This window comes from Spinacia oleracea, chromosome 4, assembly GCF_020520425.1.
Source record: "Spinacia oleracea cultivar Varoflay chromosome 4, BTI_SOV_V1, whole genome shotgun sequence".
Classification (NCBI taxonomy): Eukaryota; Viridiplantae; Streptophyta; class Magnoliopsida; order Caryophyllales; family Amaranthaceae; genus Spinacia; species Spinacia oleracea.
The window spans coordinates 161,972,633-161,991,923 of NC_079490.1; the positions used below are offsets into that span (position 1 = coordinate 161,972,633).

At 36.5% G+C, this 19,291-nt stretch overlaps 2 protein-coding genes across 3 annotated transcripts; both read right to left on the bottom strand.

Annotated features, from left to right (window-relative positions):
- Positions 1-508: 508 nt before the first annotated feature.
- LOC110788707 (peptidyl-prolyl cis-trans isomerase PASTICCINO1) lies at positions 509-11,782 on the bottom strand. 2 transcript variants are annotated; one of them, XM_021993354.2, is made up of 20 exons: positions 11,418-11,782; positions 11,243-11,330; positions 11,052-11,121; positions 9,201-9,298; positions 8,287-8,409; positions 8,154-8,186; positions 7,682-7,740; positions 6,953-7,037; positions 6,685-6,843; positions 5,408-5,465; positions 4,491-4,639; positions 3,654-3,751; positions 3,414-3,483; positions 2,801-2,860; positions 2,469-2,525; positions 2,050-2,118; positions 1,838-1,915; positions 1,601-1,702; positions 1,161-1,232; positions 509-1,060 (listed from the first exon to the last, which is right to left on the bottom strand). In XM_021993354.2, exons 1-20 carry the CDS (start codon positions 11,495-11,497, stop codon positions 734-736), a joined length of 1,935 nt encoding a protein of 644 aa, XP_021849046.1. In that variant the 5' UTR covers positions 11,498-11,782; the 3' UTR covers positions 509-733. The 2 variants fall into 2 exon arrangements, with proteins under 2 accessions (XP_021849046.1, XP_021849047.1); XM_021993355.2 differs by lacking the exons at positions 9,201-9,298; positions 11,052-11,121; positions 11,243-11,330; positions 11,418-11,782 and adding an exon at positions 8,932-9,027.
- Positions 11,783-12,600: 818 nt separating this feature from the next.
- On the bottom strand, positions 12,601-18,640 carry LOC110788709 (APO protein 4, mitochondrial). Its single transcript, XM_021993356.2, has 4 exons — positions 18,416-18,640; positions 18,006-18,282; positions 14,699-15,574; positions 12,601-12,989 (listed from the first exon to the last, which is right to left on the bottom strand). The coding sequence occupies exons 2-3, from the start codon at positions 18,269-18,271 to the stop codon at positions 14,830-14,832; spliced, it is 1,011 nt and encodes a 336-aa protein (XP_021849048.1). The 5' UTR covers positions 18,272-18,282; positions 18,416-18,640; the 3' UTR covers positions 12,601-12,989; positions 14,699-14,829.
- Positions 18,641-19,291: the final 651 nt, after the last annotated feature.

Sequence of the window (19,291 nt, forward strand, 5' to 3'; positions counted from 1 at the left end):
AGGAACGGATGGAGTACATCATCCGATCCAAAGAAATATCAAAAGGATATACGTTGTACAAAGTATATAGGTGAAAGAAAAATACATCTAAAATTTAGGAATAAATCACATAGAAATAGAAAACTTGGACATTGTGTCATCGCCTTTCTAAAATTGGTTTGATTTCTCCGATGGAGGGGGGTAGAGGCAAGATTTTTTTGGTGCAAATGAGCCAATGAGCCACAAGGGCCATTCAAATTGCAAATATGAAAAGGGGATACAAAGTCGTGACCTATTGTACTCCGTAACTCTCAATCTTAGTGACTAATTCAAGATCTCGTTGGTGAAGAAAAACAATCAGTTTCACTGAACGATGTTAAACAACTATGTGAGTTAGATAAGAAAGAAATTTGTCTTTGAATTCTAAATATACCGTTAAAATTTACTTGTATCCACATGTAAGTTGTCCCACATTGGAGAAACAGAAAAGAAAATACCAATTTATAAGCTAGAAATATTACTCCCACTATGGTCAATTGATTTTATTGTCGAAATCCTCCTTAAATGTCATTTATTGGCCAACAATTGATCAACAAAACATACAATTAGTGAAAATACCCTTGTATATTTTCCTCTTCAATCTCTGATGTCTGTCTTTTTCACATTGACAATGATAAGTTCACTTGAATAAATCTACTTAGACTAGAGCACAACTATCCTACCTCAGAATCTTCAAGCCTTTGCCAGAAATTGTCTACAGTTCATCATCAATGTCAAGTAGCGGCATAACATCCGGTGGAGAAGATATTCCGAGCAGCTCTTCACCGTAAATGAGGAACATTATGAAAAAACCGAGAAAGATCAAAATACAAATTAACCCGACAATTAACCCAAGACGCCTTTTAGGTGGTGCTACTGTTATTTCTTCTACATTTTCTTTAATTGAATCTTCATCATCATTGTTCTCACAAGTGTTCCCGTCTGCCATTTGCTCGGCCCTTTCTGTGCTAACATCTGCAATCTCACCTGGTCGTTTGTCAAACAAGCCTTTAAATTGCTTCTTAGCTTTCCTTGCGTCTTCCTGCTCAAAAGTGAGTAATACCAGTAAGTGATTGGTATTCACAGTACTAGAGACAGAGTATAGCAAGATGCATAAACATGGAATTTAGAGTGACAAATACCTGTTCTCTTTGCTTCAGTTTTTGTAAGGCTGCTTTAGCATCAGGTTCAGATGATTTATCAAACTTCATCATCTGCCATCATCGGAAAGAAACAGTTAAAAATTGAGGATCAAAAGATCCTACAAAATCTGATAGAAACAAGAGAGAGAAGTGAAGACAACATAGAGAGAAAGGAGAGAGATTCTTATTAGATGAATGAATGAAATCTACAAATGAGTTTGTACAGCTTATTTATAGCTCGTTAATTAGCAGATCACTACTAAGGAAACAACCAAGAAGCTTAACAACTTCTACTGAACAGTTATAACATAATTTCGGTTATTTTCTGTTTTGGTGCTAAAACCAATAATGCTTATATAAACCAGAAAAATAACTGATTTCTATTTCCCGTATCAAATAGACATTATAACTCATTAACAGAAAGGGAAGAGGAAATATACCTTTTCAAAATTATTTTTTGCCTCCTCAAATTCTCCAAGTTCCATATAGGCCATTCCACGGCGATATATAGCTTTGACATGGACAGGGTTGGCATCCAATACCTACAACGATATTGTAACATCCTAATTACTTCAGAGCATCACCCGTCACTCTCTAAATAACTTTCTATAAGTATTTAAAACATATCCCAATTTCATCTGTGACTGGTCAGGTAGTAGAGTTTCCACGTAGCGTACCTTGTCACATGTTTCAATGGACTTTCTGCACTCCCCCATTTTCAGATAGCAGGCAGCAACATTTAAATGTAACATATTCTGCACATCAAATCAGATAATTAGTAATATACCAAGTGAACATTCCAGTACAGTCACAAAAAAGAAAAAGAAGAAAAAACAAAAGGTAATGCACCAATTTTAGGACATGATCTACTTTGTTTCAAGAGACATACTCTTGCAATCAGAAACTCTTTCCCTTCTTCGTCATCCTGGGGATTAACATGATTGAAGTCCCTAAGCACCTGTAAGGATAATTGTATCTTCTCTATTAGTTAAAACAAAAATGGTGTAAGTACGTAATAGCCAAAGTCCTTTTATTGAAAGAATCACATTGTATTAGTTGAAACAAAAATATGAAATGAAAGCCAATTAGGCATTTCACAATAAGCTATGAATTGGAAAAATCTGCAAGGGAACTGGAAAAATCCAACTTCTCACACAAAGCAATGTGTTTTTCTTGTTCCACCTCTCTGCTTTATTTTTAATGCCTATTTATAAGAGTTATCAAATTCAATACACATATTGAAGAGTTGACTCTTCTGCTTAATCCATGCAAGTAAAGGTTTATGCATTAAAGAAAGGAAACACATGCCTTCTCATACTTGGCTTTTGCCAATCCATACTTCCCTTCCTTGAAAAGCCTGTTACCCTGACAACGAACAACAAAAAGAAGTTTCAATTTATATTTCTTTGAAGCAGAAAGCATGGACTAAAAACTACATCTGCAAACAATTTTCAATCCACTAACACTAAAAGCATTAATTTCATAACGCCAATTAAAAGTAAGGTAACAGAATCAAAATTTCTAATTAACAAATAGCCCTACAGACGGCCCATAATGACACATAACAAGAAAACGGATGGGCAACTTAGGCAAAGAAACACTGATCCTGTAAAAGTAACATATCAATGCAAGTGCAATACCGTGCATCTAATATTCTCTGCCTCGGCCATAATGCTTTTGAAATCTAAACCAGTCCAGTCCTGTCAAGAAAGACCAGTGTCATGTTAGACAGAAAACAAAAAATTCCTTCAGTATATGCACAAAGTAGAACTAACAATAAGCTTTGCTAAAATCCTTCATATTACGAAGATTACAAACAACCTTAATAGTAGTATCAATGCTTCATGTAGCTGTCAAAATAAAAAAAAATGCTTCATGGGTCAGCGAGGTATCAAAGATACCTATAACTTTCTAACAACCTATTACTAGGATTTCTTGTAATATGAAAACCAAGAAATTATTCTTACTCCAAGGATGATATGAGGGTTTAATAACAAGATGACATGCAATAAAAACATGAAAGAGTGACATACTACATCCTATACAAGCTTCCCTACGAGCCTACCCTAAATTTTAATCGATCCTTTTCCTTATGAAATCGTACGCTGGAATAATGAACAGTATGAGTTCCAATTCCCTGCTGGTTTTTGTTAAGCACCCCAGCTCATAATTCATTTGTTATTCTTATATTTTGCACATCTACCCTCAGTTGAGTTTTTCAAATTAATAACAAGAAAGTTGAAACTTTTGTACCTTCGGCATCTCAAAACCAAGCAGTTCAATTTCCCACTCTACATATGTCCCTTCAGGAACATTATCTGGCCTAGGAACCAAAAGAAACACGAGAGATGGAAATCAGCATATATATATTAGAAGAAACACCAAAGAAGGTCGATTAAATTCAATAACAACGAAAAAATTCCTTCCACCGCCAAGCATTCATTTAATTGGATGAAGGCATGGAAGGTAGTTCAAACAATATGGGAAAGTAACCTCGGAAACTTGTCATATGCATAATCAGGTGGACATGTAACAAGAGCTATCTCTCCGGGCAACATTAATCGAACAGACATTTCAAAGCCCTCCGGTACCTACAATGGCAAAGAAATATGAGCCACTCACATAAATGTATGTATGCAAGTATTCAGCTCCCTCCAGGTGGAGAGGGGGAAAAAAGCCTTTCCTAAACTTTTCACAAGATATTATAGCTATAAGTAAACTTCCTAAACAATCAACTTATCATCATATGAGGTCGGGGAGAAAGGGAGGGAAAAGCAGTCGATATTGATTTTGATAAAAAGGCCAGAAGGAACATGAAAGCAAATATAATTATCACTTTAAAGAGTTTAACTAATTGACAATACATATGCATGTAAAGGCTACTCCCGAACTACTTGAAAGATCCTAGGTTCACTAGGCAGCAACATATTGCGTCCCTGATATGATGTTTAGATTTATTCAAAGAAATTAGGAGGTAAACATAGAGATTAGAGTACCCATATTAAATCAATACATAGTATTTGAAAAAAGAAAGTAATTTTCAAACATAAATGCTGCGGGCAGGATAAAATAAATACACTGAACATTGGCAAAAAAAGGGAATATTGTCAAATTGACAAATTAGAATTGCTTAGCACTTACTTTGTGTCGAAAAGGCACATATTTATACAATATAGTGAACATACTCAAAATTGGGCAGTTTCATAGTGCTAACACGGGCAGGGGAGCTATTGCTTAAATGATAACATAAATGATTCTGAATTACGTATATTTATTTTAAAATGAAATTACATCTATCTTCTAATGTGTGTGATAAAGATAACAACTTACAAGCCCTTCTCCGGAACAGAATTCTAGTGGCTGGCCATCGTTATCAATTCTTGTATCACAGAAGACTGTCTTCTTGTCATCCAAAATCATTCCCTTGTAATGGACACACAGTTGACTGTCCTGAAGTGGGCAGTCCATGGGAAATTCCCCTAGTAATAAGAAAGAGTAAGAAAAGGAAGATTAGAAAAGCTTAACCATACACAAGATATAAAACTGTGAGGACTAATCAGAAATTGAATCTAAACAAATTATCACAGAACAATAAATTTTAGATACCCTTCAGAACAGATATCATCTTTGGAGGAAAATTTAATATAATACACTCAAATTTTACTTATTCACTTCCATAGTAAAAAGTAAGCATCACTCAGGGCCTTCAGGGGCAGGCAAAGTAAACATAATCTTGAAAAACGCAACAGATTGGAATTACTGGAGTACAAAAATTAGACAGTGCAACGAACTACAGCCATTTAGAACCTCACAAAAAAAACAGTAAATAGAAACAAGAAGTGATTTTGCTTTAGAATCCAGAGAATCCAAAGCCACCACAAGTAAATACTGGAGCCACAGCATACTACAATATCTAATCCGAGGAACGCACAAGTCGATGGACCCGCACATTCCAGTAAAACTTTCAAGGTATATAGACTGCGACTAGAGTGCACATTCAGCAAGCTCCAATAGTCTGTTAGAATGCATGCACATATAATAGTCAATGCAGATAATGTGGCAATATCTTTTCACCTCCACTATCCTCATCCAGAAACCAGTGGGACATGTGATGGACTAATGGAAAAACAAACAATTGACATCACAAGGATTCAAGAAATCATTTGGTATTATTTGATCAAGGTATATTATCAGGAAAAAAAACACGGCGGCAAAAAATTTAAGACAAAATTAATTAAGATATGAACCTTCTCCATCACGGATCCGTCGTTTGATGAGGCGTCCATCGCCAAGCACATCACGGACCTGACATTGCAGAAACCCTTTTTTTATGACCTAATCTTATCATATAACATGCAGTAGATCACTCAAATGACAAAGAAGTTCTAACTTCTCATGTGTGTGAGAGTTTTCAAGTGGTTATGGCTCTATTCCGTTTGACTTATTTTAGACAAAATAAGTTAAGATATTTCAGGCAAAAGAAGCTTAGACAATAAAAAAACTTAAACAATCTCACAGAATACTTTTTTCCAAACAAAATAAGTTTTTTCCAGATAAGATAATTTCAGATAATATAAATTCAGACAAAATATGTTGAGTAGAACAAAGCCTACGTGCTCATACTCATGTCAGAGTGACGAGGATCCAATGCAGATACTTGAGGTGAAATGAAGAGTCTGTGTAAGGCCATGTTCTCTTCACCTTTACAAAAATAAATTCAACAAAAATAATTTTGATCGGTAAAAGCAAGTTATAATAAGTAAATTTAGTATTAATCAGTAAAAATCAGTAACTTCAAAGAACAAATAACAAAGAAATCAGTAAAAATCAGTTTTAATGAGTAGAAATAGTTTAATCTCAGTAAAATCAATTATAGTTCAGCAACAATAAGGTGAAGAGAACAGGGCCTAACATACATAGCTTACAGCTACAATAGAATATATAAAAGAAGCACTCTCTAACTGAACAACAAATCAGAGATAGAACAGAGGAGTGTGATCATTCTGTCAAAATAGATGAAACTGAAGACCAACATATCAGTAGCTCCCCGTATAAAATCCATGCTATCCACTATTAGAAAGTTGAAGTGGCGACATAACTCATAAAGATGATCGCTCACTAGGGAAATTTGGTGAAAACAAACAACTTAACACTTAAAGACCATTCTACATCTTACTGAAGATGCTAGTGCTAACTGCTAACCAAGCACTTGCTTAACATGCGACCGAGAAAGTCATCAATTGAAGAAATCAGTTAGGCAATTTTCCATAAAACGATACATTTTATCAAATAAAATCAGTGTTACCCAATTCTCTAATCACCCCCACGAATTGAGAACCAAAAAAGGCGAATTACAACATGAAAATGGTACAATTTTGATCTAATTTGGCAAATTAGATAGCGAATTGCGAACCCGTACCCAGTCTCATACTAGCAAATCAGGTAACAGTGAATAAAATACAAAAAAAATGTTGAAGTACATGAAATAAAGTATGCACAATTGTTATATAAATATGAAAGAAACCTGGACAAAGTGAACAAGTTCGACTTCAAAGTGAACTTCTTCCAGACCTATTGCTTCAGGAAGGACTGGACATTCAGTCAAGTACTGATTTTTTACATAGATCATGGCCTTCTCCCTCCTTGTCATTGTTCCTATTCCCATCTCAAGACCTTTAGGCAACTGTCATCACACAGTTACAAATCAGGCATCTGTTCCATGAAGAACATGAAGAGAGGTGATACTCAGATTGAAACTTTCCAATAAGAAGCTGACCCCAAGACATACTAACCTCTGAGTTACCAAAAGTAAAGAAAAACGGATCTCCCTCTGTATGATTCCAAATCAACCTACCATCAGTTGTTTTAGCAGATATCCTGAAACAAAGCATAGATATACCTGAAGAGATAATCGAAGGCCAATGTTCACTGTTCACAACAAGCATGTAGTAATTCTGATGACAAGAATTCATAACTTTTTTGATAAACCAAGTTCACTTTTAAAATAATGAAAATCAAGAGCTTATATTTCCACGTGTCCAGTGGTCTTTTTTGACAAAATAAAATAAAATTAAGGAACATGAAGAACCCCGTTGCTTCACCACTTGGGTATTATCCTCGAAGGTAAAGTACAATGCCCCTCAGCCAATAATATAGAATCCCTTAACCTATTCCTTCAAACACCATCCTAATCGCCAAATCTCGCATCCGCCATAGTGTAGCCAGAATCTTGGGGGCCTAGACACCTTACTGGAAGTCACCAATCAAGCAATGACAGAAAACATTAACTAGCACTGCAACTTGTGGAGGAAACTGACTTAGCCAGAAATCATGCCCTAGTATTTCCTCTCTCTTTTCCTTTCCTTTCCTTTCTCTTCCTAGTTATGGATATAAAACCAAATGACCCATCGTAGTAGGTTGTAAGAGAAGATATTTTTAAACTTTGAACAACCATCTTATTAAGCCGAGTCCAACCAAAAGCCTAAAGGAAAAATGAAGATGGTGAGGGAAGAATCATATACCAAGCTTTTACTTCATAAGGAGCCCTAGGTGACTCCCACCCTTGTCCATCTTTGATGACCTACACATGTAAAAGAAAGTATAAATACACTGGGAAAAGAAGATGAATTACCATCCATGTATTACATAATGCTACATTTCTGATGCAAATTATCACCATCTTTCTAGGAACAGGGGTAAACAGAAACATTATATTCATCATTTCTCTTATGATCTGAGTTTATAGCTTTTTTACTATATTACATGCCAAAAGAATACTTGTATAAACATGATCGCATAAGCAATGCTAGTTCCAAAGAGGGACAAAGCAGATGCAATGAATATCATGCAAATGAAAATGATACTAAAAAGAAGGTGGATAATAAAACCCAACATGAGAATTATCCCAGTGCTCATCGGCATGAATAATTTACGTATGAAAAAAGGGTAAGGAAATAGGATATTATATGCCAAAAAAGATTATCATGTTCATACCTTTTTCACAACTCCCAGATCTTCAGAAATAACCTGAAATTAAACAAAATTAATGATCAAGGGATGTGGGGATCTTTCGGGTTATCGTATCAAAATACAACAAAATCATCTTTATAGGAAAAATAAATCTTGCCTTGGCTTTGCCAAAATCAATGAGCTCAATCTCAAAGTGAAGATCGGCATCCTTTGGGAAGTTGTCTGACACTGGAACTGGACAATCAGGCTCACCATAATGCATCCCAGATTTCATCTTGAACTGGATACAAAAGACAATAACAAAATCATAAACCAAATGCAGGAAAGTAAGAAGCTCAGAATCACCTAAATACATGCACAACACAGATCAGAAAACATCAGACAATTAACTCTCTTGGAGAGTACTGTTTTTTTTAATAATTTTGTAATGCAGACAGAGAGCAGCTAAAGTGAGAATTAACTGCCAGTTTCCATGGTGCATCAAGAAGGACCTATCGCCGTGCATGGTTACCATAAATAACAACTTCCTACATTTGCTTGCTGTCAATATGAGGGGCCTATAAATTATCAAAGGAAACTTCACGAGATCTTAGAAGGTTGCATAATAACCAGCACCAATTGCCACCACATCCATGCGAATGACGGATGTTGTCCTCGGGAAATTTGCATCAATATCACTATGCCACAAGGCCCGCAACCAAAAGCATCACAGGATTAAAATGTTGTAACACAATAGATGAAGTGTAGTCATGTAGTAACAATTTTAGCAAGAAGAAATTTCTGAACTCTCATGCTTCTCAACCTTTATCTAGTGTAGCTCTTTGCAGCAGGCTTCTATGTCCATTCAATCTGAAACCATATCTTTCTTTGCTTTACTGTTTTCAGTTCCCTCACATCCCCAGAGAAGAGTAGATCATCCTGGAAGAGAACTTTTAATTGATTGGTATGGCATATCATCTAGGTACCAAGCACATGCATGACTTACCATGGTTGTCTAGATCATAGGTATAACGTTGATATTTTATAAACAGCTTACTACAGTTGCACTTAGTCGAGCTAATAGAAAAATACCATGGAAATTTCACCCTTCTGCATTGTAGGTATTCCTTCAAGCAATCCCAGAAGCAACTTGCTTTTACCCAAAATTTGCCTTGCAGGAGTTCCCGTACCTGCTAAAGCAGAAATATTAATTACTTGTACATATTTTTGTGGCTTCGAGAATTCGAGGTGTAAATTTAACTTCAAAAAGAACGTTTTAGCCCTCAAATACCAAATCACCAAAATGAACCCAGAAAAAGATAGCTGTAAGAAAATGCTACAGCGCCTACAAGCAACTCGGTCAACAATTGGATGACTAAGAACACCGAGTGTGGATCCCATCGTAAAGAGTTGACTAGATTTATATCATCACAACCAACCGTTCAACGAATAAGAAAAATCAAGAGCCAAACATTTGGAAGCATCACTGGAGAATAGAGACTCAAACTACATGTAGGAATAAGACGATGACAAAGAGGAGAATAAAGAAAATAGATCACAGTAAAACGAAAAAAAGTGACAATAAAAAAGAGAGAATCTGAATCAACATTTCTGGTTCCCCATGGCTGCATCATTCTACATTTAAAACAACAGAACATATCTTCACCCTTCACTCTCTGCTATGTGCTCACTCTATCACCTTATCAACTTAAAGATATCCACTACATGGATTATTTCTCAGTATGAGCTCACTATATCAGCCTATCAACTCAAAGATAACTGCTTGGTTGCTCCCCAATAGAAATTAAAATGTCTTAGCTCTTGGTATCATATATTCCCTTTTTGAAGAACCAATATCTTTACAGTGGGAACATCACAAGAGCTATCTGACAACAAAATATTTTAGAGGAAGTTGTCCAACAGCGAAAAAATGGTAGCCATTAACAAAGAATCCATAAATTGGTTTCTTAACTGCTACATCTTGGTTTGCTTGTTTTTCTTTGCACTACTCTAGTTTCCATCCACCAGTCTCCGACTCTCCGTGTATAGCATTGAACATTTGACAAATGCACATATCGACATATTTTTATCACAGGCACATATCTACATTATAAAAAGCACTTAGAAATGATTGTGTACATCTAACATATTGAAAGTAAATGTCAAACCCTAGAACACAACATAATCACCAATGATAACAACAACAATACCAACACCAAATGTATATCTCAAGCTGAGGTCTGGACAAAAAGAAAACTGGAAATCTACCCCTGAACTTGACAAGGATGCTACACCTGAAAGACTGAAACGACGCACCATGAAAAAGTATATTTGAAATTTTGAATGGTGGGAAGCAGTAATGAACTATTAAATAAACCCTCCTTCCATTTTGGGATGTTTCAAATTGATGGAGCTCATCATACATCTCTATGCACTAAATGCAAAACTAGACTAAAACTTATTATTATACAATCTTTTCCACATTTTGATGTGCATGAAAGATTAACTAGGACAATACTCTGGAATGAAGATATACACGACATAATAGAAATTCTGATTCCGAACCCCTTCTCCCAGTGCGCGTCTCCCAAATTAAAATTTTAAAACTGCAGTAGCTGTTATCATTGTTATAGTCATAGTTGGAGGAGCAGAATTCATTGAGCATCCAGAAAATGGGTGTAAACAAAAACCATCTCCTAATTGATCAAACAAACAATATCATAAATGGTTTCTAACTTACTACAACTATTTCAGAAACTTATTAAGCCAGTAATTCACATTTAATAATTTAATAATACGACGTGTATGCCATCTAGCCTAGTTGGTTAAAGTCTAAGGTTAAAACCCGAAACCTAGCTCCGCATCCGGTCTACCTCATTTCCCTTTCTAGCTTCTTATACACCCAAACTAATATTCAATAATAAAGAAAAAGGCCAAACGGACCTCCAAATTCCTTTCTGGTGGATCGGACAACAACTCCGTCCAATGTACGCACTGTGCAATGGTAGATTACCTAACAAAAATGTCATCGAATAATTAATAATCTATTAAAATCATAATTAAGCAATACAATCATTGAACTATGGAAGTATCAAATTATGATAATAATGATGAAAAATTAACAATTAAAAAACCTGATCACCATCAGAAGGTCTAGAATCTCCACCACCAGGTCTCATCTCAGCTTTCAACAATCCCCCAGGCACTAGATTCTTTTTCTTTCTGATAATTCCATATATTGAAAGATCAAATTTTATGAGAAAATCTTCACAAATTAAACAACTAAATGTTGAATTTTACAAACAATACCTTTTATCATCATCAGAAAGCTCTTTCTTATTCGTCGGAAGCGTAGGATTCTGCTCTTCAACTTCGGATACCACCGCCATTGTACGAAAACTATGGAGAAATTGCTTGTAATCTGGAAGTAACTTGAGCGAAAATATTTGATTTTAGTGAAATTACCTCAGAATTATCACTCGAAAATCTTAATTTGAACGGAATTTGGCGAATTGAGGTGAATGCTAACCAAAGAAAAGGAATTAAGGATTTGATTAAAAAAAATTAGGTTTTGCGATTCATGAGTATGATTACTGCAATAGTCTAGTCGATGCGGAAGTTCGTCCGCAGAAATGAAGACCGCGCAGCTGAGTGTCGGTTTTTTTTTGTTTTTTATTTTGAGGGAGAGTGTCGATTTTATTGGTAGTTCAAATACAGATACAACGCCCCTTCCTGCCTTGTCAATTTGTTTTGCTTCAAAGAGACCAACCATTATTATTGGCTTTACCGTTGAGTTTAATGAATTTTATTGTACATCACCTTGTCAAGGTAGTACATTTTGGTGTAGAACATGTATGGGGAAAATTACGGTTTTACAGAGATTTCATCCTATGTACTCTTGGATATTTGTCCATTTAATGCATTAGCTCGGCTTTCTCCTCAAAAGAAAAATAAAAAAAAGCTTAAGTTTATCTTTGTTAATAGGATAAATTGAGGGTGCATATCTTCACCTAAATCTAGACATATCTAAACTTATTAACCCTAAAACTGTTTTTAAAGGTGAAATCGCATAATGTAGACATGAATGGGAGCACATAAATGCATAGTGATCTCTACAAAAAGCTCCACCTATGTTCCTTTGCCTTTGTGTTTGATGTATAAGTTTCCAAATGTTGAAGGACAAGATAATGGCTGGCAATTGGATGTTTTACTTGGCTTGTTTGACTTACTATTTGTGTTGGCTTTATATGCTGGATGTTTGACTGTAGATTTTCTAAAACGTGTTTGGTAAAGTTGGTTATTCACTACTAGCTTTTTCATAAAATGTACTTAGTAAAATGAAAAGTCAACAACCAATGTAAAAAAACTACTCTTACTAGCTTTTGAATTTTGCAGCTTTTTGGCCAGGGAAAAGGCCAACTTACCAAACATCTATATTGGTTGTTTGACCACATGAAAAAGCCAAAAGCTAAAAAAGCCAACAAGAAGCCAATAACCAAACAAGCTCAATACTTGCAACATTAAATTTAGGTGCCAACCGAAGCATGGTTAGTTTCAAATTTCATCATATGACACCAAACCCTTTTATCAAATACTTGCATCCAATGTTTGATCTTACAATGTGGGTAAAGACTTTATACTTAGAGATGCAAATAACCACCTCTAACTAAATACATTACACAAAACCACACTAACAAGTAACAAATGACACAATTCCAACCATCTTCCATCTGGAAGCTAAGCTGTAAGGGGTTCCATATGGGTGTGTGAGTAATTTTCATGAAGTAATTTCTTTACTTGATAATCTCCAGAGACTTGCGCGAGCTTGCCATTGAAATTTTGTGGACTTGAGGAGTGATCTACACTTGTCACCACCTGAAACTGATCATCAAATAATGATAGATGCAATGTTAGGGGCAGAACTACCAAAATCATTATTGACAACATGCAAAAAAGCAGGAATATCTGAACAAATAGTTATGCAGAGGTGATTTACAGGAAATTCCAATATCTTCTGTAGCTACAAGTTTACAACCGAAACTATAAAAGCAAACGAGTATAACAAAATATTTCATTAAGCGTTTGTTTTCTGTAGTTACATCAGTAGTCAAATTAATCGTAGACATGCTTTGATGGATTATCATCAGTAAAATAACCAAATACTCTCAGAGAGAAAGGAATCTGCTTATATTAATAGAACCAAATATCAACTACAATCACTGGTGTTAAATCCTTATCAGAAATTTGACAAGGAATTAACAACCAGAATTTAGGGAATGAAAAACAACAGTTTGGCATCTTCTTACACCAAAACTAACAGTTGACAATAAAAGATACAAGCAACCAGTAAGAAAACCGCACAATACTAAGATTGCAGCTCCAGGACTGCTAAGTCCTTTTGGTAATATTGTTCCCCTGTGGAAGGTCATATGACAGTGATACTTGATATTTTCGGACCTTTTCATACCAAGGGAGGTTAATATGGTCGGTCGCTCACAGTCTTGCAAAAGAGCCAAATACACTTCACTTACAATCTCTATGAAACGAGCCATTTCCTCAATAAGATTTCCACACACCTCAAATTTATTTATGTGTTGATCTTTAAAGAGAGATGTGGCAATTAAGTGTGGAAATCAACTCCGGAGTGCAGAAATCACAAGTCGTAAATGCCTAGTTTTTTTTCCTTATTTCCACAATTCATACTAGCACAATATTGGTGAAATCTCTCTCATTGATACCCTCCATACTTGTGGAACAGTGAACAAAGACAATTTTTGCGTGATAGAGTACAACCCTTTCTAGATACCTAGCATTATCTTAATAAAAGACTGATGTAAGATCGTAAGCTTCAAAAAAAGTCACCGAAATCCTAGGTGGAGCTTCTGCATACTTCACATAATTTTTCACTTCATATTTATTTCCCCTCGTATCAAAAATTAAGTGTCAAGAAAGCTGAAGGAACACGAAAGATAAAACCTTCTCTTCACAAACCAAGGGGCGATAAATTGTTTGATTTGGCTTTCTCATCGTATTTCATCAGTCAGATAGCCAAATGGGCAGCATAAACAAAACCTGACCAATTTCAACCTGGAACATCAGAAGGGTCCACATTTTCAGACTGGAATAGGCCAAGCTGGGATAGACATGAACAAACATAAGTTGGCGCCACATTTCAGGGTCGAAATTTTTTGCCCAAACCTGGACTGTATCAGACTGGGCCATAACTGATCAACTCTAAAACCTCTAATTGGCTATATCTAGATAAACACACATCCACCCACTACTGATCCAAGCCTTTGTGGGCTTTACCCTATGTTACTTGGACTCGGGTACGTGTCCAAGTATCCGACTCGGCTAAATTATGAAAAATATTCAGGAATTAAGTCGAAAATGAAGTGTCGGAGTGTCCGTATCCATGTCGGAGGGTCGAGGGTCCGACACGGGTACTTGAGGTAAAATGAAGAGTCGGAGTAACATAGGCTTTACCAGTTTGCTTATCTCGGCAACACGAGTATGAATGTAAAAATGAACTAAATCTAAGCATCTTAAACAAACTGATATTTACAATGAATTGGGTAACAAGAACATACCAGATTGTCATCCGAAAAGCTTCTTTGAATATGTAAGATCATGTTATAGCAGAATCTACTTGAGATCAAAAACCATAGGGCATAGACGGTGGCAAATGAATGCAAAGCTAAGAGCAGTCAAAGATGTACATTTAGCCTAAAACCTTATCTGGAGAAGGCCCTCTTAAACCCTGAGCTTTCATCATACACAGATACTTCACGGGCGGCACAGTACCAGCCTTCATGCAGAGATCCACTACAGCAGGTGCGTGTCCATAGTAATTGCGGTCCTCATGCAAAAGTACTGGAGGGTCTTGAGGTCGACGACACCACACTATCTTAGGTGGCACCAAATCATCTACGCCTGCCTTCTCCCAGAAATGATTCCCTCGAAAATTCTGATACTTGAATACTCCACAGAGTCGGGCCTTATGGCCTGATGGTCCCACATGAACTTCTGAACAGTATTTGCAGACCTTTGCTGAATAGACTAACAAGAGCTTCTGCACACCATGTCTAAGTGTTTCCCATGCCCTTAATGTTCTGTTTCCTATGGTTCTTAAGTCACTTGCAGACAAGGAATCAGGTCCGGTCAAAGCAAAATCTACTGTAGAGTTCGACAAATAGTCCAAAGATTGAAGACCCAAATCATGTGGAATAACTCCTGCCTGATAGCACAGTTCAACAATAGCGGGAACACGCTCAAAATCAAATCTTTGCTCGTGTCTGATCACATCTTGAACCATGTTATCAAGATGGAATGTTTCCACCGGGACAAGTATATCATTTAAACTTGCCCTGATCCATTGATGATCCTGATTCTTGTTCAACCGTCTGTGACCACAACACGTACGAATTAGATGACCTGACTCACCAACATGTACTTCCGGACAGTACCTGAAAGAAGTTGCAGCAATCAAAAGTGGAATAGACGAGGCAACTGCAAAAAATAAAGCAGATATGTACTGGAAAAGAATTTGAGTTTCAGAAAGAATATTTGACTTGAGTCTTGTAACTTGTCAAAAGGAGAATACCAATAATAAGCTTCAAGAAATTTACGATCACTCCACAAATAAAAGGAGAAAATCTTGTAAATCACTCTGGCAAGGCTTGACGAAATATTGGCATCATTAGTTATACAGCCATATATTTATGTTCTTAAATATTTATTTTGGAGGAAGTATGTTAGACTCGAGTCTTCTAATTTGTTAAAAAGGGAATACCATCAAATATATAAAGCTTCAAGAATTTACAAATACACAACAAACAAATAAGAAAACCTTCTGATTCAGTTTTTCTACCTATGCTAGATGAATTATGTTCTCATCTCCATTACATCTTTGACTCAGTGCCATAAATTTGATGGATGGAAGCAATTTCAATATTTCATAGTTTCTAAAAGCACAAGGTGAAAAGCTTCCAAGGACCTATAGTTTTGAGAGGCATGAGCCGTTCCGAGGAGGCAAGGAACACAGGTCCCTAAAGCCAAGGAGAGAGCCGAAAGACACAAAAGAAAGCATGCATGCAGGGCATACATCTTAGTAAAATTATTACTTCGTATAAGTCAACACACACAACAGTTTTAACAGAATCTACTTATTTCACAAAACACCGTCTCAACTGCCCTATTTGATCAGATCAATCGGTGTGACATGGTTCCAAACAAGATGCATGATTATGCAGTTCCTTTTATAAAACTACTATTGACAATAATTGAGATAAGCAGTACTAATAAAGCTCGAAATTCAGAACAATTGGTTTTAATTGTGTAAATTTGTAGTGATTATCTTTCATAGATGTCACTGTTATCATGTCACCATGATGGAGTAGCTTTTCTATGTTTTGAGATTCATTGCTGTGTACTCCCATAGTTTCAGATTACTGCGTGCTACTTCCTAGTTTTGTTACTATATTTTATCAGTTTGGAAAAGAACAAAAAACAAAAACGTAAATCAGTTTTAGGTTTTTTCTAAACTGAAAACTAGAAACTAAAAAAGATGTTGAACAAGCCCTAAGGTTCTTATGAAGATTAAAGCGTTTTTGTACACTGCATTCTTATACAAGCTTAACACACTCGAATAGTGCAGAAACAGAGACTCAATAAGTGTCATTCTCCAAGACTCCAAGTGTAGGTTCCCCTGTATTGCTGGTGCTGAATCCGGGTGCAGAATCCGGGCCCAATGTTTTTTGCATTGTGAACTGGTAGGTGTTCTTCTGACGGGATAGGTTATAATGCTATTATGAGAATACATAGGGTGTGTTCTAGGCTTCTAGCCCTTCTAGGTCTCCTTTATACGACCACATGACTGTGTGCAGACATATAGCAAGAGGAAAGATACCGGCTCAGAAACTGAGAGTCTAAAACAAACAAGAACATCAAACTCTTGGAGCAAATGTACAGAAGAAGGAAAAGTACCTCAAGTACCTTTCTCATACTCATGTGCACTACAAGTAGAGGCGAAGTTTTGGGAGTAATCGCCCAGGGCCTGACTGGAACGGTCAACAGATTTCTAGAGGAAGAGGAGGGATAGCTGAAGCATAGGTTGCACTTTGATTCTAACTTCAGAGAGGGTACCGGCACCGAAGAATACTTTACGGTGTCTTTGGATAGGAAGATAGAAGGGAAAGGGAGGGGAGGGGAGGGGAAAAGGAGGAAGGGAAGGGGAAAGAGAGGGAGGGAGGGGGAAGGTAGGTAAGCTTCATGCTCCTTCCGAATCTCTCCAATTTTAGAGGGATGATGTTGATTAAATAGGGAGCGAAAATGGATCCTCCCCGACCTTCTATCCAAACAAGGGAGCTTGTATCCCTCACTTTCTCTTCCCTCTATTTCTCTCCATTTCCTGTTATGCAAACAAAGTGTTAATGACAAAATGAAGCTGGTCTTACTATTATTCAGGCCTTTAAACGAGTTATTTCGGTATCAATCCCAGGTGGACTACAATGGTGGGACTTTCTCTTCAAAATCTCAGCAGTTAAAACATGAGGAAGATGAATAGGAGGAATATCGGATCATGACACTCGATTTTCCAGTGACCCCATTGTCATGTACCAGGTCACGAACACAGTCCGACAGTTTGTACCTTTCCTTGGAGAAATAAGAAATTCTTACTTGCTTACTTAGCATAATTGGCAAATCTGTCTGTTCAATTGAAACTTGAATCTAAAACAATTTATCTTCATTCCTCGAGTTTCAATCATAGTTAATTCCATACATTGGCTTTTCGACATTCAATTTCCTCAATTTAGATAGCAATCAAGGGTTAAATTGAAACACAAACACAAGCAAAAGAACCAATCAATAATCATCAAAACAGAAATTCAAACCTACTTGCAGGATACAACTGGCAACACCTTGAGGAGTGCAGAAACACCACGGATGAGGTCAGATCGAGCTTGAAGGACTTGTTCCGCAACTGGAATCATTGATTTGATTGGATATCCTCTAGCCCTATTCTCTATCCTCTTTTTTATCATTGGCCTTAGCTTATCCCAGTCCACCTTCGTATTTGTAGCATACCATCTTCTCCCAATTTCATTAATCTCTATATTATCTACCAGAATTTTACACCAATTCCTATGCCTAAACAATGCCATGAACAGATTTCCTGATGCACAGACAAATTCAACGAGGGGTTTTTTCAAATCAAAGCTTTAAAAACAGCTCAAAATTCGAATCAATGGTCCCAGTATATTTGATTTCAATTCAAACTCATTATTAGAACAAAAGGGTAAGATTACCTTTTTCAAGGGAAAAATCCAGACAACTTGGAAATTGGGGCTCAGCGTCTACTGGGTAACGAACTTTGACGATGCTCCTCCGATAGAGAGGTGGGTTGGCTACGGAAACGCGGTGGACAGGATGGGAGCGGCGGTGGTAGGGCGACGGCAAAGAGAGGGTGGGGGACTGGGCAGCAAAGCTTTGATCTTTCAATTTCTGGGGTATACATGGCTGATGGAAGTAAATTTTATGGTTAATTTCTAGGGTAAATTGACTTTGGCAAAAAAAAATTGGACAAATTATTTGTTGCTACCTAAAAAAGGTCAAAAATATATTTTACCACTTAAAAATAAAAATAAAAATTACTTTTAACCAATTATATCATAAAGCAACTCACAAAAATTCATATGTGGCAAGTCACATCATCAAGTTGACGGTGTGACGTGTTCATACTAGAATTAATTACCTTGCTTAATAAAGCCCAAAAGACTAGAGTTTATAAACAAAACACGTGGTGTTGTGTAACAATAATGTTGGTTGGAGCAATGGTTTAACTACTTATTTTAAGCCCTATTCAAAGCAGCAGGTCGCGAGTTCGGTGATAGTTGAAAACATTTTGTTTTTTCCCTTTTGTTAAACATTCACTAGGCATTTTACCTACTCTATTTTTGTTGGAGGTGATTGGAAGTTAATTGTACCCTTAATAATATTACCATAGCAATTAATATAAGTGGAGCGCTAAAAGCCGCCCCATATTACTCAAATCCACCCCTCTATTTTTCTTTATTTTCCATTAGTACCCTTACTTAATATTACTTTCCAATTCTCTCCCACCACCACCGGCCACCAACTCCGACCACTATCTCCGGCCACCACCATCACATCGTTGGCGATAA

Excerpts from the sequence above, each read along its gene's own strand:
- LOC110788707 (XM_021993354.2), bottom strand. The coding sequence starts at position 11,497 with ATGGCGGTGGTATCCGAAGTTGAAGAGCAGAATCCTACGCTTCCGACG. Across the intron at positions 2,119-2,468 it reads CAAAAGCCAAGTATGAGAAG|GTGCTTAGGGACTTCAATCA; the intron begins GCATGTGTTTCC and ends TTATCCTTACAG. Across the intron at positions 1,703-1,837 it reads CCATTGAAACATGTGACAAG|GTATTGGATGCCAACCCTGT; the intron begins GTACGCTACGTG and ends ATATCGTTGTAG.
- LOC110788709 (XM_021993356.2), bottom strand. The coding sequence starts at position 18,271 with ATGGCATTGTTTAGGCATAGGAATTGGTGTAAAATTCTGGTAGATAAT. Across the intron at positions 15,575-18,005 it reads TTGCCAGTTGTATCCTGCAA|GTACTGTCCGGAAGTACATG; the intron begins GTAGGTTTGAAT and ends AACTTCTTTCAG.